Below are 27,159 nucleotides of genomic sequence, written 5' to 3'. Positions count from 1 at the left end.
CCAATTAGGATTAAAATGGTCTTTTATTTGGCACTAGAGAAAATGAGAGGGGTAAGTCAAAGACTTTACTCCTGGGGAGGACTCAAACATCCCAAAACAGAAGGAAAGCAAAGCTTTTATAGAGGAAAAATAGAAAGTTCCTTTTGGGGGTGGGGTGGGGAAAGCTTGGATGCTTGTCATATTCCTGAGAGTCAGGGGGATTTTTTTGGAATGATGATCCTGACCTCTGGGCTCAGGTCAGGTAGTAGCTACACCTAAGTGACTTTCCTGCCATAGAATCTTATCTCCTCTTACTTCTTAGGTCCATTCAGGTATCTAGTTGATCAATCTACACTTTAATGGTCTCTTGATTCCTAGATATATCTGTCCTATTATCTGGTCATCATTGGTTTTGCTTCTCACCAGAGAAACTCCTTCTGACTTTTTCTAAGCCCATGTCACTCCCCAAAAGAATGTAAGCTCATTATTTTGTTTTTGTCTGTATATTCCCCGTGCCTAACAAAGTTCCTGACATATGAAGGTGCTTGATAAATGCTTGTTGAAGGGGCAGCTAGGTGTTGCATTGGATAGAGCACCAGCCCTGGAGTCAGGAGGACCTGAGTTCAAATCCGGCATCAGACACTTAACACTTACTAGCTGTGTGACCCTGGGCAAGTCACTTAACCCCAATTGTCTCACTAAAATAAATAAATAAATAAAAATAAAGATAAATGCTTGTTGAATTGAGTTTTTCTCTTTTCTCTTTTTGTCTTGAATGGACTTTCTTTGGCAAATGCAGGGAACAGACAGTGGAAAGCTGTTGCAGATGAACTGAACCTGTCTGCCATGTGACTGAGCTTATCCCTTGGAATCATCCACCCTATTGGATTCCTATGGACAGCTACATGTCACAATGGATAGAGCACTGGGCCTAGAATCAGGAAGAATCACCTTCCAAAGTTAAAATCTGGCCTTGGACACTTACTAGCTGTGTGACCCTGGGCAAGTCACTTAATCCTGTTTACCTCAATTCCTCATCTTCAAAATGAACTGGAGAAGGAAAAGACAAACCACTCCAGTATCTTTGCCAAGAAAACCCCGAATGAGGTCACCAAAAATTGGTCATGACTGAAAATGACTTAACAGCAACTTGGATTCCCATCCAACAACTACAACAACAAAATGAAATTTTTCAAGGCATAGGAAGCAGAGAAAAATCTGACAGTAAGATTCAAGCTCCCTGTCATGTGGGCCGATAACAGCATATGTTGAAGACTAGATACCTCTCTTACCAACCACCATGACCAACATCTCTGTTAAACGGGGTGGAGTGGGATGATTTGGTCATACCTGTGTTTTAGAAAGATCAATTTGACCCCTGAGTAGAGGATGAATTGGAAGAGAGACTTGCAGCAGGGAGACCAAACAGTGGGCTGCTATTTCAGAAGTCCAGGTGTGAAGTGATGAGTGCTTGCACCGAAGTGGTGGCTGTGTCAAAGAATAAAAGGGAGATTATATGAGAAATGTTACAAAGGTAAAAATGACAGAACTTGAATATTGGGAATGAGAGAGGGAATGTAGGGAATGACAACTATGTTGCCAGTTTGGGTGAGCAGGAGGATAGTGGTGCCTCCTGACAATAAAAGTGAAGTTAGGAAAAGGGGAGAGTTTGTTGAGAAAAATAATGAGTTTAGTTAATTTTAGTTAATTTAGTTTAATTTAGTTAATTAATGTGTTGAGGTTTTTGGGGTTTGTTTTTTTGGTGAGGCAATTGGGGTTAAGTGACTTGCTCAGGGTCACACAGCTAGTAAGTGTTAAGTGTCTGAAGCTGAATTTGAACTCAGATACTCCTGAATCCAGGGCTGGTGCTCTATCCACTGCACAACCTAGCTGCCCCGTGGTTTTTTTAAAAGTACATAGGAAGCACTTAATAAATACTTTTTCATTCATTCATTCAATCTAGCGTCAGATGCAGAGTAACTGTTTGACTTGGGAAAGTTACTTAACTACTATTTGCCTCAGTTTAGCCATCTGCAAAATGAAGATAAGACAAGCACCTGCCTCCCAGGGTTGCTGTGAGGATGAAATGAGATAATTGTAAAGCACTTCTCACAGTATGGCAAAGCAAGAAACTATACTGGGGGGGCTGGGTATCTTTCAGACTCCATCCTCAGAGTTTAATCTGACTCAAATCTATAATATCTCATACAGATACTTTCATTTTTTAAATTTAAAAATTTTTTATTTTTTTGCGGGGCAACGGGGTTAAGTGACTTGCCCAGTGTCACACAGCTAGTAAGTGTTAAGTGTCTGAGGCTGGATTTGAACTCAGGTCCTCCTGAATCCAGGGCCAGTGCTTTATCCACTGTGCCACCTAGCTGCCCCCTTATTTTATTTTTATTTTTATTATTATTTTTTTTTTGGCAGATACTTTTATAGAGGACTGATGGGGGTGATCATCTGATTGTGGAAAGTTCCCTTATTGGAGGAGGACCATCCCCCACTGGTGGTGGCTGGGGGAGTTGGGTGAGGGGTGGCTGCACATCTCTCAAGCCATCTCTGCCCTCCTCATGCCACAAAGGCAGCAGCCACACCTAATCTTATCTCCCCAGGGGTCAGGGAGACTGGAATAAAGGGTGGTGGTCCTGGAGCTAGCTCAGTCCTGATCTGGTGCCACTTACCTCTTTTTTTTTTTTTTTTTGCAGGGCAATGAGGGTTAAGTGACTTACCCAGGGTCACACAGCTAGTAAGTGTCAAGTGTCTGAACCGAATTTGAACTCAGATACTCCTGAATCCAGGGCCTGCGCTTTACCACAGCGTCATCTAGCTGCCCTGCCACTTACCTCTTTAGGTGTGTCTGTCCTTTGGTTTAGTTTCTTTTTTTTTTTTTTTTATTTTAGTGAGGCAATTGGGGTTAAGTGACTTGCCCAGGGTCACACAGGGTTTAGTTTCTCAAGGAGAAGGTTCTTGGATTTACCCCAGAGAACTTCTGTGGTGCAAGGCCCATAACACTTTATCCCATACATAAGTTACTTCAGGGCAGGGAGTGTGTACTTTTTCATCTTTCTTTCAGCAGCTATGATGAATTTGTAATTGATCCCTAAGGGAAGGAATTTCTGGTTAGGCCTGAGAGGGTGTGGCTACAGGTACCAGAAGGCTAAGGAGGGTCCATGGGGGTGGGGGTGGGAGGCAGAAAAGAGTCCTAAGAAAATGACCCCCAGGACCTTACTCTTTGAGAGGATAGAGTTATTAGTCCCCCAACCACTCACCCTATCACTGGCCAAGTCATTTTGAAGCAGTGCCACTTAAGTGGTAAGTGACAGACACTGAATCTTTTTTTTTTTTTTGTGAGGCAATTGGGGTTAAGTGACTTGCCCAGGGTCACACAGCCAGTAAGTGTTAAGTGTCTGAGGCCTGATTTGAACTCAGGTCCTCCTGACTCTAGAGCCGGTGCTCTATCCACTGCGCCATCTAGCTGCCCCTCAGACACTGCATCTTAGAGGTCACTCATTCCACCAAGTCCTAGTACTTTATTTCTTTTTTTTTTTTTTAGTGAGGCAATTGGGGTTAAGTGACTTGCCCAGGGTCACACAGCTAGTATGTGTTAAGTGTCTGAGGCTGGATTTGAACTCAGGTACTCCTGACTCCAGGGCCGGTGCTCTATCCACTGCACCACCTAGCTGCCCCCTAAATCCTCTTATTTGAGTATTCCCAGCATACTTGCTTTGCAATAATTTTAGCTATAACTCCTCTACTGCAATTAAAGACCTTTTTTTCCTCCTGTATTGATGGTGTCATTAATTTTCAGGTTAACAGCAATGAAGAGATGACAGCTGACTACTTGGTCAGTGCCAAGGATGTGTCTAAGAGGTCACAGAGACAGATAGAAACAGTCATAGAGAGTAAGAAACAGAGACAGGAAACCCGATTCTTTTTCTACCATTTTCCCTACTTTGCCAAGAACCAAAGTCATGCTGATTGGTCTATACTTTTCTCTTGCCCCTGCTTTTTGAAAATGAGAATATTTGCTCTTTTCTCCCCCCTCTACAAAAGACCTTTCAAAAATCACTGACAGTGGCCAGGTCTCACTGCCTACAGATGTAGTTTGTGTGGGTCTGGTGACTTGAAAGTGCCCACTTTTAAGTGCTTAGAGTTGTAGGGCAGGTAGGTGCTGCAGTGGATAGGGTACTAACCTGGAGTCAGGAGGAAGTTAGTTCTAATTAGGCCTCAGACATTTGATACTACTAGCTGTGTGACCCTGGGCAAGTCACTTAACCCAATTGCCTCAAACATCTGGGACAATCTCCAGTTGTACTGATATCTATGTTGCCACTGGCCCCAGATGGATATGTATTCATTTTTTTTTTTTTTGGTGAGGCAACTGGGGTTAAGTGAGGCCGGATTTGAACTGAGGTCCTCCTGAATCCAGGGCCAGTGCTCTATCCACTGCGCCACCTAGCTGCCTCTTCCCCAGATGGATCTGGAGGAGTGAGGCTGGTGACTTTGTACAGCCCTGCTTCACTTAATTCAAATTTGCTGCAAGTCATGACATCACCTCTGGATGTCATGGTTCTCTTTGAAAAGGAAGGACAAACAACTACAACAAAAGCAGAGAGATGTTCTACTTGGTTCTGGTGCACCACTAGATGACCAGTCTGGGCATCTCAGAGTATGGTCATCCTCACCAGCACAGAGTCCCTTGAAGTCTTTAAAAGTGCACTAAAACTTTTGGAACAGCTCATATTAGAAAAGCACTTTCTTCTTTGGGACTCCAACTCCCAATCAACCCCCTTTTGTCCAGATCTTTAAAGCTAATTGCTGCTAAGCACTGAGGCCCCAGAGAGGTGGGTGGGGCTCTAGGAAAGGAACAATAGATGTCTGGTCCTTAGAGGCTTGGGAATCCAAAGTGAAATTTGTCCCTTGAGTGCCTCCCTTTACCTAGGGGTGTGGTCAAGGTTTGGGGCAAGATTCCTCTTCCCACCTTCCTTGCTCACCAAAGTTCAGTCAAATCTTGAGTCAGGCTTGGTATTTAAGTTAGTGCAGACTTTATAAAAGAAGGAAACTCCAGATCTGGGCCTCCAGGTTTCTTTAGAGTCTCTGAGAAGCTCCTGCAGCCAGGTAAGGTGGAGTAGAGCCCTTGTGGCTAAGGGTATTGGAGAAGCTGGGGGGCAGGTGAAACAGCGAGACGGGCTCTCTCCTCTTTCTCTGCATGTTTCTCTTCTTGGGCCACCTCATTTCGAACCACTCTTAAGATTCCCTCTCTATGTCTGACTTCCTTCCCTGGCCCCTGCCACTCTGGGGACCTTTCCTTCTTCTCTTGCTATTTGGATTTCTGACTCTTCCCCCAAACCCTAGGCTTCTCGTGCCTTCTCTCCTGATCCACCTCAGGTTCTAGCTTTCGGCCCCTTTCATTTTAAATCAGCTCCTCAAATAATGCAGTTCCACAGACTTTCAAAGGCTGCCTTGATTTCTCTGCTCAAAAAGATGAATTTGGCCGCTCGCCGCTTACACAAAGTCCCTTGCCTGGAACTCAAGGCTCTCCAGCAATCTGGCTCTGGTCAACATTTTTCAGCCATATCTTACTGCTCTCTTCCTCCCGACTTCTTTAACTCGGGGCACTGTTCCCTAATCTCTCCCATATTTTCTTTTCAGGTTTCCCTTTCAGGCTTTGTTGCCATTCAGTTGTGTTGGACTTTTTGTCACTCCATTTAGTGTTTTCTTGGCAAAGGTACTGGAGAGGGTTTGCCATTTCCTTCTCCATTTTATAGGTCATTTTATAGGTGAGGAACTGAGGCAAACAGGGTTAAATGACTTGTGCAGGGTCACACTGTCTGAGGTCATATTTGAACTCTGGAAGATGAAGTCTTCTTGATTTAAAGCCTGGCACTCTGTCCACTGTACCATCTAGTTGGTCTCCCTTTCTTGCCAACCCTTCCCCCACCCTATCACTCCTGCCCCCTCCCCCCATGTCTGCCCCGGTCCCCACTATCCACCCCCCCCCCCTGCCCCAGGCCCAGCAGCTAAAATCCTTATATTCCAGGTTTGCCTCAGGTACCAGCTCCCCAAGGAGCAAGGCTTCATTCTCCCATATCTAATTTTTTTCTTTTTTTTGCTTTGACTTGACTTTGCTCGGGCCTCCTTACTGTAATTTAACTACCTTTAATAAAAATATTTGTGTTTTTATCTGGCTCATTAACAATGATAATCCCTAGCTTTAATATTTCACTCTTAAAGGTCTCATTGAATACTCACATCAGCCCTGTGAGAGAGGTATTTATGCCCATTTTACAGATGAGCACACTCACAGATGAGGGCTTCAGTGACTTGCCAGTAAGTTTGTGAGGCCATATTTGCAGTCACTATTCCAAACTGCAATATTTAGCTACTTCTACTAGACCAAGCTGTCTGGGGGCTGAGATTATAGTGTTTCAGCTTTATATCCCCAGGTAGAAGCACAGGGTCCTCCACACAGCCTGCATTTAACTAATGATTTTGGAATTAAATTTACTTCTAAATGTCATCATCCCATCAGCAACCCCTCCCTTTGTTGTAGGGAGGGGGCATTGTTCTTTCCATTTTTACAGTTTACAGCTAATAAATAAATGTCAGGGTCTTCCTGATTCTAGGCCCAGAGCACTCTCCAGTGTTCTACTTAGCTGCTTCATAGACCGTCCAAGCTGAGGACATAGAATATTCTCAGAATGTAAGAACAGGAAGGAACCTTGGAGCACAGACTATGGAATTCCAGAGTTAAAGAGATATTAGAGGGTCAGCTAGGTGGAGCAGTGGATAGAGCACTGACCCTGGAGTCAGGAGTACCTGAGTTCAAATCTGGCCTCAGACACTTAACACTTACTAGCTGGGTGACCCTGGGCAAGTCACTTAACCCCAATTGCCTCACTAAAAAAAAAAAAGAGAGAGATATTAGAGAACATGTAGTCCAATGCTTCACCTCCTCCATTTTGCAGAGGAGGAAACTGAGGCCCAGAGAGGTTAAAGGACTAGAAGTCAGAGCTGATTGACAATGGTTTCAAGCTCAGGCCTAGGATTTCAGATCCAATGGTCTTGCAAATAAACCTCTGCTTGGAGGAACTCAGAAGAACAAGAGCCCAATTAAGCCTCCAGTCTCCCCCTGCAGCCAGTGACTCAACCTACAGGAATCTGGTATTCACTAGATTTGGAGCCCTGGCCTGGCTTGGCTTTGAGTCTCACCTAGCTGCTTGTTTGTTTTTGTTTTTGTTTTTTTGGTTTGGGCAATGAAGGTTAAATGACTTGTCCAGGATCACACAGCTAGTAAGTGTCAAGTGTCTGAGGCTGCATTTGAACTCCAATCCTCCTGAAGCCAGGGCTAGTGCTTTATCCACTGAGCCAATCTACCTGCCCCCTTCACCTTGCCTCTTTTGTTTTTTGTTTGTTTTTTTTTGCAGGGCAATCGGGGTTAAGTGACTTGCCCAAGGTCACACAGCTAGTAAGTGTCAAGTGTCTGAGGCCGGATTTGAACTCAGGAACTCCTGAGTCCAGGGCCGGTGCTTTATCCACTGCGCCACCTAGCTGCCCCCTCAGGCTGTTTTTCATCAGTAAACTCACTCTCCCCAGCTAGGTTGGGGGCTTTCCAGAGTAATAGTTTGGGAAAAGAAAAGAAGAAAAGAGAATAAGGGGTGTGTGTGTGTGTGTGTGTTGGGGGGGGAATTAAAAGAGAAAGTGTAGTCTCAGAACCTGTCTATGGGGAACTAAAGGTCTCTTAGGAGGCTAGATCCTACTTGGGGTAGGATAAAGGAAATGAGTAGAAGGGTTTCTATTCTCAGTGGACACACTGCGTGTGAGGGTCAGAGAAACTTGGGAAGTCCAAGGTGCAGTATCCTTGCAGTGTGGATCTTCAGACACAAAAAGCTCTGAATTTGGAAGCAAGAAACATGGGTTCTAACCCTGCTTGCAGGGTTTCTTTCTGTGTGTGTGTGTGTGTGTGTGTGTGTGTGTGTGATCGGAGACTGGAAAAGTGTATTGGGCTCTGGGTCTAAAATTACATATGATCTGAGTTCAATTAAGTTCTGGCTCTTCTGCTTGCTGGCTGGTAAGACTTTGGAGACTGGATTAGAACTAGAATTTTTGACTTGGGTTCCTTGAACTTGCTTGAAAACTATTTTTAACATAAGTAGTTTCCTTGTTGTGCTATTTTATTTTCTGCTCTTAAAAACATTCTTTTGTTTTTGTTTTTTTGTTTTGTTTTGTTTTTAGTGAGGCAATTGGGGTTAAGTGATTTGCCCAGGGTCACACAGCTAGTAAGTGTTAAGTATCTGAGGTCGGATTTGAACTCAGGTCCTCCTGACTCCAGGGCTGGTGCTCTATCCTATGCAACACCTAGCTGCCCCACTTAAAAACATTCTAAGGTTTCCCCAAACTGTCAAAGCGGTCCAAGACACACACTCACAAAAGGTCAAGAATGCCTGGACTAGATAAGCTTTCACATGTTTTTATTACTTTCAGATTATTAGCATTTTTCTCCCCTTCACTGCCCTCCAAGGTGGGAAGGAAATCCCTTATAAAAAATATGCCTACTAAAGCAAAACAAATTCCCACATTATCTATGTTGGATAAGATAATCTTTAAGGTCCCAAATCTTTTGATCAAATGAGATTGTGTGTAAAGCATTTGAAACCTCAAGTCACTATATGTAATGAATGTCAGTTACCACTGGGCCTCGGTTTCCCCATCTCCTAAAATAAAAGTTAATCTTTAAACTCCAAGTCATGATTCCTGTGTTGTAAGATTCTAGAATTCCGATTCTCTCTTTTGAATATTACACAATTCTAAGTTTCTCACATGGGATTCTATATGACCTGTATTTAGGGCCTAGGCCCTAGGGAAGGAGGGAGAGGGGGAGGGGAGGAAATTGTCTTGGGGTAAAGGAAAGTCTGGAGGAGGGGTACTTTCCAGAACCTTGACTCTCACTTTTTCAGTTCAATTTCTCTTTTTTCTTAACCAGTCTGCATTCCACGAGGCCTAAGGGCAAAAATTAATTGTGTTTTGTGTGTGTGTGTGTGTGTGTGTGTGTGTGTGTGTGTGTTGGGGGGGGGATAGGAATTACCCTTCAAACTTTGCCCCCTGAGATTGCTAGCTAACCTCCTTGGTTGGATGGCCCCTCCTTGGCCTGGCAAGCTTCTCACCTGTCAATCCCTGGTCTCCTTGGTCACCAAATCCTCAGCTCCCTACTGGGGTGAAGTGGGAGGGACAGGGGGCCAGAGCCAGAGCTGCCGCTGGATCCTAAACAGGGCCTCTGAAGGTCTTCTGGCCGGCCATTTTTTTCTGGAGGTAGGATGTCTTCTCATCCCTTTCCCTCCTCCTCTGCATTAGAGGTTCTGTCCCACTCCCCGAGGCCCAGAGAGTAGAGGGAAGAATTTCCCAAGGGGTATATCGCCATTTAGCTGCAGAGTAAGGTTTTCTTTTTCTTCCAGGCAAGGGCTGTAGATCCTAATATCCCTCTAGCTTGCTACCACAGATTGTTTGAAGGTCAGGGAAGGACTCCAGGGAGTGCTTCAGGTGAATGAGGGTGGGTTCGGGGCTATTGTGGAACTGAGGAAAGGGAAGGGAGGAAGGCTCCGGGAGATGAAATGAGGCAGCCCTTGCTATAGGAAAGTGCTCCCTTTCTGATCTCCAATCTAGATCCTCATGCCAGTTTGGATCATTTTCTGTCAGGGAAATTGAAGCCTTTGGAGTTGGGGTGGTGATAAGGATGAGGACAAGGTAAAATTGTACTTTTCCCAAAGGAGGGAGTGCCATAGTGGCAAGGGGTGGGGGGGTGGAGGGGACGGGTTGGAGTCCCGTTTTTTTGTTTTTTTGCGGGGCAAAGGGGGTTAAGTGACTTGCCCAGGGTCACACAGCTAGTAAGTGTCAAGTGTCTGAGGTCGGATTTGAACCCAGGTACTCCTGAATCCAGGGCTGGTGCTTTATCCACTGCGCCACCTAGCTGCCCCGGAGTCCCATTTTTGACTTGCTCTTTGACCTTGCAAATTCATTCCCCTCTTTGGACATCAGTTTCTTTAAGTGTAAAACAAATGTCTATGTTCTTAGAGCCTTTCTTTCACATTAAAAGTGCTGAGGTTCCCCCCTCAGTTCTGAAATGGAGAGATGGTTGTGTATTCAACCAGGGTGGGACCTAGAGCTGGAGTCAGAACCAAGGCTAGAAGATTTCTAGCCCTGGGCTTTGCCCTTGATCCCAAAGCGTCATTTTATTAGGTCTCTGTGTTGAAATTGGGTCTAATTTTCTGGTCTAATTCATGGTTGCGGCTGGGGTTGGAGAGTAAAGAATCCCTGTTGCTTGGGAAGAAGAGAGAAAGTCAGATCAAGATTCCCCTCTTCCTCCTCTCACTGGGGAAGGGCACTAGATGATTTCACTTGATAAGGTGTTCAGAAGAGCAGAAAGCTTTGCTCAAAGGTCAGAGATGCCACTTTTTTCTTTTTTTTTTTTGCTGCGCTATAAAGGTTCAGTGATTTGCCCAGGGTCACATATCTAGTCAAGTGTTTGAGGTCTGATTTGAATTTGAATCCAGGGCTGGTGCTTTATTCACTGTGTCACCTAGCTGTCCCCAGAGATGCCACTTTCAGGAAGATTCAAGTATCAGGGCTTCCTGCCCCCCACACCAAATTTTGCTTTCCAGGTGCTCTTTCTGATTCCTATACCCCCAATTCCCTTCTTTTTCCGTTGACTAAAAATGCCCTAACCTGTCCATCCCAGCTACCCAGGATTCCTTCTTTTTTGTTTATTTGTTTGTTTTGTTTTTGTTTTGTGAGGCAATTGGGGTTCAGTGACTTGCCCAGGGTCACACAGCTAGTAAGTGTCAAGTGTCTGAGACCATATTTGAACTCAGGTACTCCTGACTCCAGGGCCGGTGCTCTATCTACTGTGCCACCTAGCTGCCCCAGGATTCCTTCTTATAAACTACAAGTTTGTAATCTGAGGTATATGAACTTTAACAAAATGTCCTAACTATAATTCAGAATTACTGATTTCCTTGTAATCCTATATATTTGATTTTATGCATTGAAGGGCATTATTCTGAGAAGTCCACAGGCTTTGCTAGACTACCAAAGAGGTCTATGTGACTCTAAGGTTAAGACCTTAACCTTAGATGGATTCTAGACCCATCCCCATCCCTATCCCTATCCCCATCCCCAACCCTAGTCTCCCTACCCATCATGGTAGGTACCTTTAGTCATGCCTTCCTTTCCTCCTTCTATCCCCTGCTTTCTTCTGCTTCCTGGTCCCATTTTCCCTCAACCTGTGACTTCCCCTTTGTTGGGTTTGTGTAATTTAAATTTCTTTTTTCTTTAGTGAGGCAATTAGGGTTAAGTGACTTGCCCAGGGTCACACAGCTAGTAAGTGTTAAGTGTCTGAGGCCACATTTGAACTCAGGTCCTCCTGAATCCAGGGCTGGTGCTCTATCCACTGCCCCACCTAGCTGCCCCATAATTTAAATTTCTAAAAGTGGGTTCTAAAACATCACATTCCATTATCTTGACACATTCCCCCTTTCTTTCTTCTAGGAAGGCTTTGACATTGGTCTTACAAAGGGAGGGCCTCTGAAGAGAGTACATGTTACAGATGGCATATATAATAACAGAAGGAGAAAAAACCCCAACAAAACAAAACTATTCATATAAAGTCTCTGAGCTCTTGTCTTCTTGGAGTGGTAAAATGTCACCAGGAGAAAACTGGACTGTGGTCTGGTTTCTGGTCTGGACTCTGGTCTGGAAAGCTGGACTCTGGACTCTGGTCTAGAAAGCTGGATTCACTTCTTTCTTTTTTTTTGGTGAGGCAATTGGGGTTAAGTGACTTGCCCAGGGTCACACAGCTAGTAAGTGTTAAGTGTCTGAGGCCGGATTTAAACTCAGGTCCTCCTGAATCCAGGGCCAGTGCTCTATCCATTGCACCACCTAGCTGCCCCGGATTTACTTCTTTAGTTGTTGAACTGCTCGATTTTTACTAAACCTTAGCATAGCATTGTCCATGATCAAATTAATACATTCCATTACATTCCCCTCCTTTATATAATACAGGGTTGAGGTAGTTATGTAATCTATAACACTTCTTACCACCATGTGTCTGGATCAAAGCCAAATTTAGTAATGTGTTCATAACGCTTGAAAATGTTATGGAAAGGGGCAGCTAGGTAGCGCAGTGGATAGAGCACCGGCCCTGGAGTCAGGAGTACCTGAGTTCAAATCCGGCCTCAGACACTTAACACTTACTAGCTGTGTGACCCTGGGCAAGTCACTTAACCCCAATTGCCTCACTAAAAAAACAAAAACAAAAAACAAAAACATAAAAAAAAAAAAAGAAAATGTTATGGAAAGGTTATCATACCACCTCTCATGGTTTCAAGACATCCAGTAATTGTGCTAGGCCACAGGTGGATGGATTCTGACCATATCATCAGACTGAGTGAAAGAAAAAGAAAACAAGTTAAGTTAAACTAGGTTACTTTAGGAGGGAGACAGGACAAAACTAGACTGTGTCCAGCAATTGTGGTCTACATAGTCGCCATCTTAAGCAAACCATGGACTTACGTGTACCCATCTCTCCTCCTGTTGTATATATATTCTCTCCAGGGCCTGCATCAAGCTCATTGTAAGAGCAATTAGTCTCTGAAATGATAAGTTTCCATAATTCATAATCTTATATTAATTTTACCAAAGACAGTATGATGGTAAAAATGCACGTTATGTTGCATAACTGAGGATATACTTGTAATATATACAATGATTCCAAACTATACCCAGAGTATAATGACATTTAAATGATAAATGAATGTAAAAGGCTCTTGGCCATTGCCCTCTTTTTTTGGTGACGCATTTGGGATTAAGTGACTTGCCCAGGGTCTCACAGCTAGTAAGTATTAAGTGTCTGAGGCTGGATTTGAACTCAGATACTCCTGACTCCAAGGCTGGTGCTCTATCCACTGCACCACCTAGCTGCCCTTGGCCATTGCCCTCTTAAGTTCTTGTTTTCTAGTCCTACATTCCCTCAAGAAGTGTCCTTGTTTTTTGCAATACTCGTAAAGTTTAGGGGGTTGATAGCAATTTTCAGCTGTCTGGTCTCGCTGCCTTGTTGTTTCCTGCACTGGAGCTAAAATGTCCTGTCTGTTCCTTTCTTTTCTCTCATTTCCTTCATAAATATATGTTGCTATTTCTTTAAGTCTGTCAGGACTCAAACTATTCCAGCCAGGACATTGCTTTTTAAAATATTTCTGGATTTCTGGTAAGAACTGGTATACAAAATGAGAGCAGATAATATGGGCTTCTTTACGGTCTAATGGGTCTAGTCCAGCATATTGCCTGGCATGCTTATACAATTTGTCATAGAATCTATTAGGTCTCTCATCAGGTCCCTGAACTGTATTTATAAATTTTTGCCAGTTATCAGTCTTTCTAATACAGGATTCCATTGCCTTCAGCAATGTTTCTCTTGCATCTTTCAACATATCAAAATGCCTAGGGTCATTGGGGTCCCAGTCAGGGTCTTGAATAGACCACCCAATATTAACCTTTCCTGTGGCTTCCAGGCCGTTTGCCACAGCTATTATATCTGCTCTTTCCCCTGGGGACAATATTGTTTCCATGAGGTCAGTAACATCATTCCAAGTGGACTGATATGCTCTAAAAATTGCCCTAAACTGGCTGATAACTGCTGTGGGATCCTCATCAAATTTAGGAGTACTTTGTCTCCATGAAACCAAATCCTTGGGTATAAAAGGTGTGTATGTATTGTCTGAGCTTACGTATAGTACCTTTTTGACCATGGGTGAGGATCTCTTGAAGGGGAAAAATTTTTATTTGTTTGGTTGTCATGGAGGAAATAGAGAGAGAGGGAATAGGAGTTGGGTCATTTTGAATTTCAGTCTGAACGGCCTTGCATTCAATCTCGGGTTTGGATTGAGTTGTATTATTGGGCATTTTGGTTTGGGAGGCCATGTTTTCAAGTTTAGGCTTGGAATGATTCAGATCATTTATTGTTTCAGTTTGGGAGCCCTTGTCTTTAAGTTGGGGTCTAGATTGAGTCAGATCATTTATTATTTCAGTTTGGGAGGCAGACTCAGATGTAAGCTGGGGCCTGGATTTTCTTCGTCTTATATTTTCAGTATGATAATTTTTGCTTGCTCTGGCCCAGATTTTCCAATAAAGTGAATGTTCAGGTGGACATTTGTATAGGGTTCTTTGCAAATGCCTCAATGTTTGTGGATCAAATGACCCATATTTGGGCTATTCTTCCTGTAATTCCTCATGCCACATAAAACACAATCTGATAAGCTCTCCTCTGGTCATGGTTAAATATAGTCTAAGTTTTCCCTTATTCCAATCCATGAGTAGCTTTCCTAATGGGGAATCCCGGGGAATCATCTTTATCCTAATAACATCCTAGACATGCCAAATTTTCCATACCACACAACAAAGCCACACAAAACCAAAAATAGGAATAAAAAAATATTCATTAAATTTAAACTGGCCAACATCTCTGATTAGTGAAGCTAAAGCTAGAAAAGGGGTACTTAGGAAGTTTAAAAGATCCATTTGAAAATTTAAAGTGATTTTTCTCTTATAACATGACTAATGCAGAAATATGTTTAATGTTATTATGTGTATATATATATAACTGTGTATATATATATATATAACCTATATTAGATTACCTGCTGTCTAGGGGAGGGGGGAGGGAGGGAGGGAGAAAAATCTGAAATTGTAAAGCTTGTATAAACAAAAGTTGAGAACTATCTTTACATGTAACGGAAAAAAAATACTTTATTAATTTAAAAAAAAAAGAAAATTTAAAGTGAAAACACATTCCATTATCTTGACACAGGCTCCAGGTCCCTCAGACCATGACTCAACTAGGATGGGGGTTACTGTTCCTGAGCCTCATGGCCATGGCTGAAGGGCTTCAGAAGGGTAATGATCTGCTCAATGTCTGCATGGATGCTAAGCACCACAAGTTCCAACCTGGCCAAGAAGATAACCTTCATAACCAGGTAACAGGCTGGGAGGAAACTTCCTGGGCTTATGGGAACCCACAGTATGGAATTCTGAATGAGAGATCAGGCTAGGGGTTGGTCAAGAGGGGATAGGTAGCTCTTTACATCCCTAATTTAGGGAGAGGAGTGTCCTTTATAATAGTTCCTATGATGAATTTGACAGTTTGCAAAGTTTCCTCCCAATGGCAATAACCACCCAAGAAGAGAAGATAGTATATTTTACAGATTAGGAAACTGAGACTCAAGATAGATGAAATGGTATGTTCACAGTCAGATCCCTAGTAAGTGGTCATGCTGGGGCTACTCTACATTTCAGGGTCATGGAAAGTTTCATAGAATCCTGTGATGTTTAAAATCTATATTGTGGTCGCCTTAAATTAGGGGCTTCAGCACCAGTCTTTGGGCATTAAACATTTATTAAATCATACAGGTATTCACATGGAGTTAAGAATAGGTCTATCTGGCCTCAAGTTCCAGCCTGGTTGGGTTCTTCCTCAAGTCCTCCTTAAGGGCTGGCCAGGTGTGATTACAATCCAGTTAACTTGAAGTAGGCTAATCAGCAGTCAATCACTCTCACTTGATTCAATCAGTCTGGATTAATCTCCAGGTGGGTCTTTGAGTATCTGTGAAATCTCACTATTTCATCACAATCCCATAGAACTAGGAGTGACCTTTAATTCATTGCATTTAACAAATATTGTGAAGGTTGATGGGCTTGGCACTGGGAAACTGGGGGAAGAATTGACATAGCCTCTTAAGAGCTTACCATCAATTGGAGAGAAAAGAGATACACAAACATGTATAGGCAAGCAAAATATTCCCATTTTAGCCTTGTCTAGAAAAACATGTCTTATTTGCTCTGTCCATCATTGGTCCTCTAGAATTGGTGGGTGCTAGGTAACAGTTCCTGGGATACCAAGAGAAAGCAAGATAATTATCTGCCCTCAAGATGCCTGTTGGTTGAATGGTTGGTTCTCCCATGAAGACCAAAATGACATTCCCTATGTTGGGGTCAAGGTACAGTGTGTTTGACTGTCTGGAAAGTCAGACCAATAGGATCTGAGAGGCTCTTGCACAGGTCAGGGACAAATAGTCTGTGTATTCTATCTGTAAACAGACAACAATAACTAAAGGGATTTTGAAGAGGGAAAGAAGACAAGAATTTCAAGGCTAGGGTGACTATTGACTGGATTGAATTTTTCAGGCTGACTTAGGTTCTGAGCTAAGTAGGTGATATCTAATGGCTCTGGCTTTGGTAGAGGCAACATGATAATAGACAGAGTCTTGGTCTCCTGGTCCTAAGGTTTGTGTCTGCATTTTGGTTCTGAAAGTATGTGCAGAAGCTTGGGCTAGTCATTCATCTCTCTAGGTGCCCATTATTGTGTGAAAAGCCTTTGGTAAATGTTCAAGTGCTTTAGAATTGGGAGTTTCTGCCCAACTCCTCAGCCCTGTGTTGTTTCCCTACCTTCCAGTGTAGCCCATGGAAGAAGAGAGCCTGCTGCACAGCAAACACCAGTGTTGCTGCCCATGAAGACACCTCCTCCCTGTACAGCTTCAACTATAACCACTGTGGGATGATGACCCCAGCCTGCAAACGCCACTTTATCCAGGACACGTGTCTCTATGAGTGCTCCCCCAACCTAGGACCCTGGATCCAGCCGGTAGAAAACTGAGGGGGAACAGGACTTCTGCCCTTTAGTGCCAGTGCTAAGAGTTTGAAAACTGATGTTCTCTCTCCCCAACCAAGGTATCCTCAAGTTGGAGGAAGGAACGGATTCTGAATGTTCCCCTGTGCAAGGAGGATTGTAACCAGTGGTGGGAGGACTGCCAAACCTCCTATACCTGCAAAGAGAACTGGCACAAAGGTTGGAATTGGACTTCAGGTGAGGCTCAGGCTCCCCTGAGGCTAGGGGGAAGGTGATAGACTCTAGGGTAAGAGTGGAGACTATACCTCCCTGACTTGGCAGAAGGGAGGAGAGGGGTGGGCTATGGGTGTGTAACTCAACATAAAGTCTTTTTGATGGGTTGGTTGCTTCTGCTGAACTTTCCCCACCCTCACCCCTTCCCCTCTCAGATTTGTTTGTTATAATTTTTGACTTTCTACATGAGGGATAAACTTAAGAGATTTGGGGAAATGTAGTTGATATGGTATGGAACCTAGGGAAAACCTTGAGCCCCAGGTTAGGCACTGGGATTTGGTATTAAGTATAGGAACTTAACATACTTTTGAGTAGAGATATAGGTAAGTGGGGACCTGGGGCAAAGACCAGTGGGTAGAGAGGGCTGGCTACAATTTGGATTTGTGGATCTCCATTCAGGAGCTGAGTATATAGGATGTGACATTTGGGGTGGGAGGCTCTAGACATACATTTAAAAGCCAGGGATTTGGGGCAGCTAGGTGGCGTAGTGGATAGAGCACTGGCCCTGGAGTCAGGAGTACCTGAGTTCAAATCTGGCCTCAGACACTTAACACTTACTAGCTGTGTGACACTGGGCAAGTCACTTAACCCCAATTGCCTCACTAAAAAAAAAAAAAAAAGCCAGGGATTTGGGGTTAACAACCAGAGCTGGTCATGTGGAGAAGGAAGCAAGCAAAGCTTGGAAGTTAGGGTTGAAGGCTGGTGGGGAGGTAGATCCAGAGTTATGGGGGAGCCAAAAGGCTGATATTCTTCATTTCTATTCCACAGGGATTAACGAGTGCCCAGTTAAGGCTGCCTGCCACCCTTTCACCTTTTACTTCCCAACACCAGCCTCCCTATGTGAGAATATTTGGAGTCATTCTTATAAAGCAAGTTCTTTTGGCCGGGGCAGTGGCAAATGTATCCAGATGTGGTTTGACCCAGCCCAGGGAAACCCCAATGAAGCTGTGGCTAAATACTATGCTTTTGGCTCTGCCCCAGGCATCTTCAGTTGGAAGGCCACTTTCCCCTTCTTGATTTGGACACTGCTGTTGCTTCTCTGGGCTTAACCCTCATCAGCAAAGAAATCTCACCAATCTACATGTAAATCCATAGCCAAAATTACTCCCAGTGTGAGACCCTTGGACTCCAGCTTCCAGCCTGACAGCCTGGCTCTCCTGAAACCCTGGCTTCCTCCCATCTGGATTCTTCCCCCTCAGACCTGATCTGGAAACCTCCAACCCCCTACACAATGGATTTCACAGATCCCACACCACTACTGAGTGGGGCAGGGAGAGGGGGTGCCTTCCTTTCTCCCCACTTTTAAGTGATTCCAGGTCCAGTCTCCTTCTTTTCTTTAGGGGAAGTTAAATATTGTTTCTGCCCTCTCTAAAGTGAAATCCTCCTTAATACTACTCCTTTCAAGTAGGGATTATTTCATTGATTATATTTGTAAACCTAGTACCTGGTCCATATATGTTTAATAAGTTTAATAAATGCTGATTGATCAAAAGTCCCTTCTCATCCTTTCCTGCTCTTCTCCATGCAACAGAAATCTTTGGAACACTGTTGTTCAGTCAGTGATTTCAATAATCTCTGACTCTTCATGACCTCGTTTGGGCTTTTTTTGGCAAAGATACTGGAATGGTTTGCCATTTCTATTCTCTAGCTCATTCTACAGTTGGGGAAACTGAGGCAGATGGGGTTAAGTGACTTGATCAGGCTTACACAGTAAGTGTCTGAGGCTCGATTTAAACTGAGATCTTCCTGACTCCAGGCATTGTACTCTACCCACTGCACCCCTAGCTTCCCCCTTAGCACTCTATTGTAGCCTGTTTTGCCTGAAGTGTGACCATTGAAAAGTTTCTCTTAAGTAAGATCTTGATCTCTTGCCAACTTTGTAATTACCCTTGGGAGATGGGGTACATTCCATGATTATCAACTCTGCTCATCACCACCAGGCATTAATAGAAAATGAAGTATTGGTGAGGATAAAAGGAGGATGTTTTTTTTTTAATTTGTGGGGCAATAAGGGTTAAGTGACTTACCAGGGTCACATAGCTAGTGAGTGTCAAGTGTCTGAGGCTGGATTTGAACTCAGGTACTCCTGAATCCAGGGCAGGTGCTTTATCCACTGGGCAAACTAGCTGCCCCTGAGGATCTTGACTTCTAACCCCTCACCCCCAAATGAGCAACTAGGTGGGAGGCATAGGGGCAAGCAGTGACTAGGGTAGTCCAAAAACTAGGGTTTACTAAGATGACTTTGAAATTATATCGGCCTCTTATCTGTTTCTTTGCACCCTGGGTCCCTGGCAAATAATTTTTTTATTTGTTTGGTTTTTGCAGGGCAATTAGGGTTAAGTGACTTGCCCAGTTCACACAGCTATTAAATGTGTCAAGTGTCTGAGGCTGGATTTGAACTCAGGTCCTCATGAATCCAGGGTGCTTTATCCATTGTGCCATCTAACTGCCCCTCCCTGGCAAATTATAAAGGATACACTCTACTGAAGGAAGATACGTGTTTGTTTGTTTTTTCCTGAAACAAACTTTTATTTTTTTTCAGTTACATGCAAGGGTGGTTTTCAACATTCATTTTTCATAAGGTTTATTTAGAGTTCCAAATTTTTCTCCCTCCCTCCCTTTCCTCCCCCTTTTACAAGATAACAACCAATCTGGTATAGGTTATATATGTTCAATCCAGAAGTGCTCTTTTTTTCAGTTCTTTCTATGGGAGTGGATAGTATGCTTCATCATTAGTCCCTTGAAATTGTCTTGGATCATTGTATTGCTGAGGGTAATTAAGTAATTCACAATTGTTCATCGAACAATACTGCTGTCACTATGTACAAAGTCTTCCCAGTTCTGCTCATTTCACTATATGTCAGTTCATATGAGTCTTCCCAGGTTTTTCTGGGATCATCCTGTTTGTCATTTCCTATAGCACAATACCATTCCACTACAGTCATATACCACCCACAGCTTCTTCAGTCATTCCTCAATTGATGGACATTCCCTTGATTCCCAATTCTTAGCCATCACAAAGAGTTGCTATAAATATTTTTTGTACAATTTCCCCCCTTTTCTCTTTTTCACGATTACTATTGTTAACTGTTTCCCTCTATCCTATTCCCTTCCCCATGATATTTACTGTTATCTATCTTCTTTCACCCTATCCCTCTTCAAAAGGCATTTGGGAAGATAGCATGTTTTATAGATAGCTGATTTGGCTATAGAGTCCTCCCTCAATTTTCATATCAGTAAACAGAAAGGCTTTGAATAGATGGCTTCTAAGTTCCCTCCCAATTGTAAAATGATGGTCCCTTGGGAAATATGGAGCAGAGAGGTGGAGATCAGATGTACAGGGTCTCCAGGAATTCCCTAATCCAGGGGTGTCTGGCATTCCCCAAGTACTGGGCTGAAGCAGATTAAGATGTAATTAGGAAATATTTAACAAAATTAAAATATTACCACATTATATTTTAAAACTTCATTTGTGCCCTGCAGGGATGCTGGAGCCCATTTTTATTTGACATCATAACCGTACTCTACCTCTGTTTAAACCCCATTATGATGTTCCTTCTCTTTCCCACATGTTCCCTTCACTGCGGATGATACAAGTAACAGGTTCAATAAATCTTGGAATGAATAAAAGGGATCTCAGGGGCCAAGAAGAGTCTTTTAAGCGTCAACATTCAGATAATAGGATTTTAGAGCTGAAGGAAGCTTGTTTTTCTTGGTCAGCACCTGTGATTTAATTTTTACTGGGAAGTAGCAGGTGAATACACTCCCCTTAACTTCAGGAAGCCCTACAACTTGTTTGTAGGGGTGGGGGGGGTACTGATAAGCAACAACTTCACTTTACCCCATAGTAAGTAGGGACTTCATACCAACTGTCAGCTCAGAAAAATAAAACCAAAAAGCACAGATGTTGTAAGCAAAAGTCTTTATTCCATTGGAGGAAAAAAACTAGACAATTGGTGCCATGGTCTGTTCTAGGACTGAGGAGGCCCAAGGCATTTAAATTAATCTTTGTTTGATACATGGAGTTGTGGGTAGACAAAGAACAAAGCAGTGAGGTGTAGCAATAGCAGTAAGGGGTAACAGCAACAATGAGGCAAGTTTGTGTTGTGAAAAAAAAAATCTTTATACCAAGGCTTAACGACTAGAATGTAATTCCTGCAGGTACTTATGTGAGGTCAGGGACCACCTGATGCTGGTGTGAAACAATTCTGGGATTTTGCTGTGGCTGGGTTCATCCAGAGGGTGGGCACAAAGGATTGTTATGTCAAGCTCAGGGCACAGCTTGCTTATTGGGCTTTAGCTCTGGGAAAGAATGTCTCCTAATAGTTAAAAAGAGGGGTGGTTTTGGCATAGGGATCCTTACATTTCCTCTTTTTGGCCAAAAGGAAGGGGTTTAAAAGAATCTCTCCCCTTCTGGCCAAGAAAGGGGAGGCAGGTATAAGCCTGGCCAACTGAACCAGGATGAGATGAGTTGAGGGACAACTGGGGGCTTAGGCTGGTGAGTTTGAAGGTTAAGGTGGGAAATCCAACAATTAGCCCCTCCCCCTTAGCAATGATTGAGGATAGATGAAGAATGATATTTTTATCCCAGGAGGTTAGTTCCTTGAGGGGGACCTATAGGGGAAGTGCATAGTAGGTATGCTTGCAAAACTCACAATTGGACAAAGAGTGTAAACAATAGGTCTTGTCTAGCCATTGTTACAAGAAGAAAAAAAGGGGGAAGCCAAGAATGTAGAGGGAGAAAATGTTAACACAAGATTAAATCTAGACCTTGGTGGTTGGACACATAACAAAAGGGGAGAGGAAAAAAAAAACTAGGACAAAACTAGTCTTCATCTGGATAAGGATCAGCTATCTCATCTAGATATCTGTACTAGACAAACCTTGGGGCCCCCAGACAATCCTGCCGTCTACTCAAGAATGGGTGATTTCTTCAAATGATCCAGGAGTCCACACCCAGAAATTTGGCAGCCGGGAGAGTAGTCAGAAGGACCTGGTAAGGATCTTTAGATTAAGGGGACGGAGTGAACAGGTACAATTTCCTGAATTCAGAAAAGGTGGTGTAATATTCTCTCAATATCTGTAACATGGAAACAATGATCAGTGTGGGCCCATTTTTTTTCTTCAGTTAAGAGTTATAGGGGCAGCTAGGTGGCACAGTGTTTAAAGCACTGGCCCTGGATTCAGGAGGACCTGAGTTCAAATTTGACCTCAGACACTTGACACTTAATAGCTGTGTGACCCTGGGCAAGTCACTTGACCCCCATTGCCCCACAAAAACAACAACAAAAAAGAATTATGAGTTGCTTGATTTGTACAATTGTGAGAAAACTTCTTGCATCATTCTTTGTATCTAAATTTAAATTTCTGGTCAGCATAACCTAGGTCCTTGGGTCTTTTTTGGGGGCGGGGGTTGGGGGGGTCCTTGGGTCTTTAAAAAGCATTTGAGTTATTTTACAGATCAAACTACTTACAGAACTTGCAATGGACTCGTTATACCCTATTACCTGGTTCTTTGGCTAGGGACAACTAAATGTATCAAGGCTTAGTTTCAATGCCTTGGGTCTCAGTCCTGGAGCAGACCCTAGTCACTAGAAGTTTCCCTCCTCCAAGGGAATAAAGCAAGCCTTTTGCTTATAACCTCTGTGAGCTCTTTGGTTTTACTTTTCAGAGTTAACAATTGGTATAAAGCTTTTGCTATAACTTCTGTGTCTCTGGTCAGAGTTGACATTTGGTGTAATAACCTCTGTGGCTCTTCAGTTTGTTTTATTTTTTAGAGTTAACAGTTGGTGTACAACCTCTCTGAGCTCTTTGGTATTTTCAGAGCTTAACAGTTGGTGCATAACCTCAGTGGCTCTTTGGTAATTTATTTTCCGAGGTTGACAGGTTACATCTTGATATATACCATATTGGAAATTAAAACATACATTTAAAATATTTACTCATTTAGTTAAAAGTCATTCATTATGTGTTAACACAAGTAATATTTTAGTGAAAAATATTTTCCAAACAATTAGAAGAGTTATTGTTTTACATATTTTTGCCAATCTCTTTAAAGTTCTGAATTAATAGGAAGGAGACAGCTGGGTTTTCATCTTGTACAATCAATTAATTGAAGTATGTGAAGAAATTCGGTCACAGACAATATAGTTGGAAAAGGGAGTCTTTTAGTAGTAGTATCTCAGTATCGTGAAAATAGTTTTGACCTTAAGGACTTCTTGAAAGGGTGTCAGGGTTCTCTAACCCACACTTAGAAAACCACTGATTTAGTCCAGTCCCGTCACCTAATATATGAGGAAACTAAAAGAGAGGAAGTCATACAAGTATTAAGAAGTAGCCTTTAGGATTTGAACTTAGGAAACCAGATCTCCTGTCTTCCTAAGCACCTCCGGCTCCTAAACCCGCCCCCCGTTGAGGATTGACAGTCTGGGTCCTGCTGTGCAGCCCTAATGCCTAGTTTCCTAATTTCCAAGTGAAAGTCCTTTGAAAATGAAGTGGTTATGATGGTGGTGGTGGAGGCCTTAGGTTTAAATGTAGCTCAGATTTTAGTAAGTTATGTAGCTTTCTGTGTGCCTTAGGGCACACAAAGGTATGTGGGGGTGGGGTGGGGAGGAGAGCGGGGCTGGCTCTACAACTGTCCACTTTTATCCAGCGCTAGGAGATGTCTAGGGGGCTGGGCCAGGAAGTTACCACCCCATAGACTGGGCCTCGGGCAATACATTTTTGGCCGGGAATCTGCCCGCAACTTCTCTGGCCCAGAGTCTCAGATGCAGAAAACAGACTTGAATGGATTGGGGGTGGGGGGTTGGGGGACAAAGGAAGCGAAGATGGAGAGGACAGGATGGGAGCGATGGGGAGGGGTAAAGTAAAGAAGGTGGGAGGGAAACAAGGGGACCTAGGGAAGTCTGGGATGAGATGAGAAAGACGGAAGAAGAGGGGTGAGCAGAGATGGAGGAAGTGGGGAGGGATGGAGTAAGAAGGGGAGTACGGAGGAGGACGAAGAGCTGGTATGAGAAAGCTTGATTTCCCGGGCTCTGGGCTGAATCTACAAGGAGGCGGGAGAGAAGCAGGAGGCGGAGAGAGGCAGAGGGGCGGGTCGGAAGGCTGCCGGTCTGGGAGCTGGGGCGGAGGAGGGCAGGCTGACGGGGCTGAGGGGTGGCTGACCATCTTAAGTCGACTGGCAGCCCTGGCCTGGCCCTACGTTCCCGGGGGAAGAGGGTGTCTGAGTGTATTCCCAGGTGGGCTAAGCACTCCCCGAGCACAGGCAGGCCCTCCTGGGGGAAGAGGGGTTGGTTTTATGAGACTTTTGCCTTTTTCGGGAAGAGGAAGGAGTTTCCCTTAACTGTATCTGCCAGGCAGGGGCCCCTTTCCCAGGCCCGGGAGAGGCCTCGGGGGCTCCGGGTGGCGGCGGAAGAGAACTTGGAAAGTGGGGGGGAGCGAGAGGGGGAGGGGAGACTCCGCTCTCCGGCGGGCTCGGGGGATCCAGGGAGGAAGCTGCGCTGGGCCTTACTGGGGGTGTTGTGTTTCTCGGGGGAGTGTTTGTGGGGTTCGGGACTGTATCCCCGGGGATGTCGGGGTGGTGGTGGCCAGGACTCCTGCGTTTGGGTTAACGCTAAATAATTAGTGCTCGAGTGAGGTTGCAGGGTCTTGGGGTGTACCGGAGTCTCCGGGATGTGTTGGAAAAGTCCACGAACAATGTTTAGGGGTTCCCCGCAGTGTTTAGGGGTTCTTTTGAAACAGAAAATTGGGAGAGGGTTTGGGGGCTGAGAGGCACAGGAGCTGGGAGTGTAGCTTTGGGGAGACCTTCAGGGATTGTGTTTGGGGGTGATCGTGGGACTTTGGGGAACTCCGAATGGTAGTCATCGGGACTGGGTGTGTGTGAATCCTCGGGGATGTGTTTTAGGGGGACCACTGAGAAGAATTTGGGGATGCTGGGGGGGTCTCCGGAGAGTTGTTGGGAATCCTCGAGGGTGTCTCTGAACAGTATTTGAGAGCCATGGGGTACTGCCTCATGGATCTTGGGAGGGCGTTTGGGGATCTGAGGTGGGAGGTGCGGGGGCTGCGGATGTATTGGGGGGAGTCCCGGGGGTTCTCCAGTTGCCGGGGGCGGGGGCACCCGCAGCTCCTCCTTCCCGCCCGTCCAGTCCCCTCCCCTTCGCGGCTCCTCGCTCCCCTCCCCCCTCGGTCTCTGAACAAACTTTTCTTTCTCTTCCAAGTTGCAGACTAAAGCCAGGGAGAGGAAGGAGCCGAGCGGGAGCCTCCGGAGCCGCCGCCAACCCCGACGCAGAGCCAGGAGTCCCGGCTCCCCTTCCTCCGCCCCAGGCCCTGGCCATGGCGCCTCCTCTCCGGCCTCGGTGACCGCCCTGCCCGGCCCGGCGGGTCGCGGGGCCCATGGCGTGCGGGGGCCCGAGCCCTGGGGGGCCCGGCGGGGGCGGGGGCGGCGGGGCGGGGCTGGGGCCCGGGGCCGCCCTGGGCAGCCCGGCCCCCGCCTGGTACCACCGCGACCTAAGCCGCGCCGCGGCGGAGGAGCTTCTGGCCCGGGCGGGCCGGGACGGCAGCTTCCTGGTGCGAGACAGCGAGAGTGTGCCCGGAGCCTTCGCCCTCTGCGTGCTGTGAGTCGGGGCCAGCGCCCGGCGGAGGGGGTCTCGGGGAGGGGACGGGTCGGGGAGTCCCAGGTAGACAGACTGGGACTCGAAGCTGGGGAGGAGTACAGGACCGTAGGACCTCAGGGACTCGGAGTTGTGATGCGAGCATTGAGGAGAGGATCAGTGGGTGTGTTGGCAGTCGAGGGTGTCTGAGGCATTCTGTGCTTTGGTCTATAGGGCAGAGGGCACCAGCACCTGGGCATGAAAGAAGGCCAGGGATGCGGGGTATGAGGGATCTAGTTGCTGTGGGGTGTTGGAGTCCCCTGGAGGGGGTAGACTGAGGATGTAATGGGACTGTGGGACAGTGTGGAGATTATCTGTGTGGATGGGGTGGAGCGGGTGCTCAGAGCTGTATAAAGAAAAGCAGGCAAGGAGGTGCAGAGTGTGATCCTTTGGGAGTTCAGTGTTTGTGTTTATATGGGGACCCAGGAAAAGAGTGTATGTGTGTCCTACACCCTGGAGGTTCAGAGTATGTGAGTATCCCAGTTATGAGAGGGGCACCAGGAACGTGTTTGTGCCTATTGGTTAGGGGGATAATGATACATGGGTCGTCCTGGTATCTGGAATGCCTCTAGGTTCATTCATTCTGTCGAGGTTAGTCATTTCATTCTCTTCTGGGTTCACTGAGTTGGGCCTGACCCCAGGGTGTCCCTCCCTTTCTTCTCTTACAAGGATCCAGCAGCTGCTTGGACACAATCCCAGCCCCCCAAGTTCCTGGTGAAGCCATAGTCCCTTTGCCCTTCCTCCTTCTTCCTCTTCTCTCTGTGTGTGGTGTAAGGCAGCACTGGGTAGAATTTGACTTATTTATAATGGGTAGAGAGCATTGTGAAAATGTGAAAGTCACAAGATCTCAGAATTGGAGGGTAGATGAGGGTGTATGTGTGTGTACAGGGCTGTATGCATGATGATGTTAGGGTGTAAGGATGAGTTCCTGTGTGTATAATACTTTCCATGTGAGTGAATGAGAGAGAGTATGAATGTATAAAGTGGGGTGTGAGAGAATGTATATGATTTTGAGCATGAATTTTCCTATGCTTGTGTGTGAGGGAGATATTGGGGGAGGGGCACCAAGGCCCATAGATGGGGCAGATGTGAATGTGGGGAACTGAGCAAGAAGTGTTTTTTTCTTGGCCTCTTTTGTTGTCTCTGGCTACCTTTTTCATTGCATCTTCCCTAGGGCCTGTTCTATTTAGGATGATGGTCAGCCTCTGAATCTCAGGCTTGGTGGGGCCCCTTGGTTTTTGGATTTAGGACTTTGGGTTTCTGGGCTGGGCTTTGGGTTAATGTGGGCACCATTCTCTAGATTGAAGGCCATCACCCTTGGGTTTGGCTCTGAGCATGTCTGGGATATAATAGTTTGGGGAATCTGAGGAAGCTGGCTGAGTCCTTCCCTGTTCCCTCCCCCTAGCCTCAGCTTTAATCTCTGGGGAGCCTCCATGAAGGCCTGAAAGGCCTGGACTTTTGTTGTCTCATCTGTGTTTCCCTTCATTCCCATTCCTTGAATATCAGTCTTGAAACTCAGTGTTTTCCTTGGGTCCCTATGGTGAGCTCTATTTTTTTTTTTTTTTTGGCGGGGCAATGGGGGTTGTGACT

At 45.0% G+C, this 27,159-nt stretch overlaps 2 protein-coding genes across 4 annotated transcripts in view; both read left to right on the top strand.

Annotated features, from left to right (window-relative positions):
- Window positions 1–9,204: 9,204 nt before the first annotated feature.
- Window positions 9,205–18,385, top strand: LOC122749380 (folate receptor alpha-like). The gene is made up of 5 exons (XM_043995733.1): window positions 9,205–9,288; window positions 14,834–14,999; window positions 16,475–16,663; window positions 16,750–16,885; window positions 17,690–18,385. Exons 2-5 carry the CDS (start codon window positions 14,853–14,855, stop codon window positions 17,968–17,970), a joined length of 753 nt encoding a protein of 250 aa, XP_043851668.1. The 5' UTR covers window positions 9,205–9,288; window positions 14,834–14,852; the 3' UTR covers window positions 17,971–18,385.
- A 5,479-nt stretch (window positions 18,386–23,864) lies between these two features.
- Window positions 23,865–27,159, top strand: part of INPPL1 (inositol polyphosphate phosphatase like 1) — a 37,544-nt gene continuing 34,249 nt past the window's right edge. Inside the window, exons 1-2 of one of the 3 annotated variants that reach the window (XM_043997921.1) lie at window positions 23,865–23,928; window positions 25,138–25,533. In XM_043997921.1, coding sequence (XP_043853856.1) covers window positions 25,313–25,533 — 221 coding nt within the window. In that variant the 5' untranslated portion in view covers window positions 23,865–23,928; window positions 25,138–25,312. Of the gene's footprint in view, window positions 23,929–24,033; window positions 24,160–25,137; window positions 25,534–27,159 lie in introns of those variants that run through there. The other 2 variants (XM_043997920.1, XM_043997922.1) reach the window with 2 other exon arrangements.

This window comes from Dromiciops gliroides, chromosome 3 (assembly GCF_019393635.1).
Source record: "Dromiciops gliroides isolate mDroGli1 chromosome 3, mDroGli1.pri, whole genome shotgun sequence".
In the NCBI taxonomy this organism is placed as follows: Eukaryota; Metazoa; Chordata; class Mammalia; order Microbiotheria; family Microbiotheriidae; genus Dromiciops; species Dromiciops gliroides.
This window is presented reverse-complemented; position numbering and strand designations above follow the sequence as displayed.

Bases quoted from the DNA above. Each gene is read 5' to 3' on its own strand.
- LOC122749380 (XM_043995733.1), top strand. From the start codon at position 14,853: ATGACTCAACTAGGATGGGGGTTACTGTTCCTGAGCCTCATGGCCATG. The intron at 15,000-16,474 runs GTAACAGGCTGG...CCTACCTTCCAG, and splicing joins AAGATAACCTTCATAACCAG to TGTAGCCCATGGAAGAAGAG. The intron at 16,664-16,749 runs GTAGAAAACTGA...TCCCCAACCAAG, and splicing joins TAGGACCCTGGATCCAGCCG to GTATCCTCAAGTTGGAGGAA.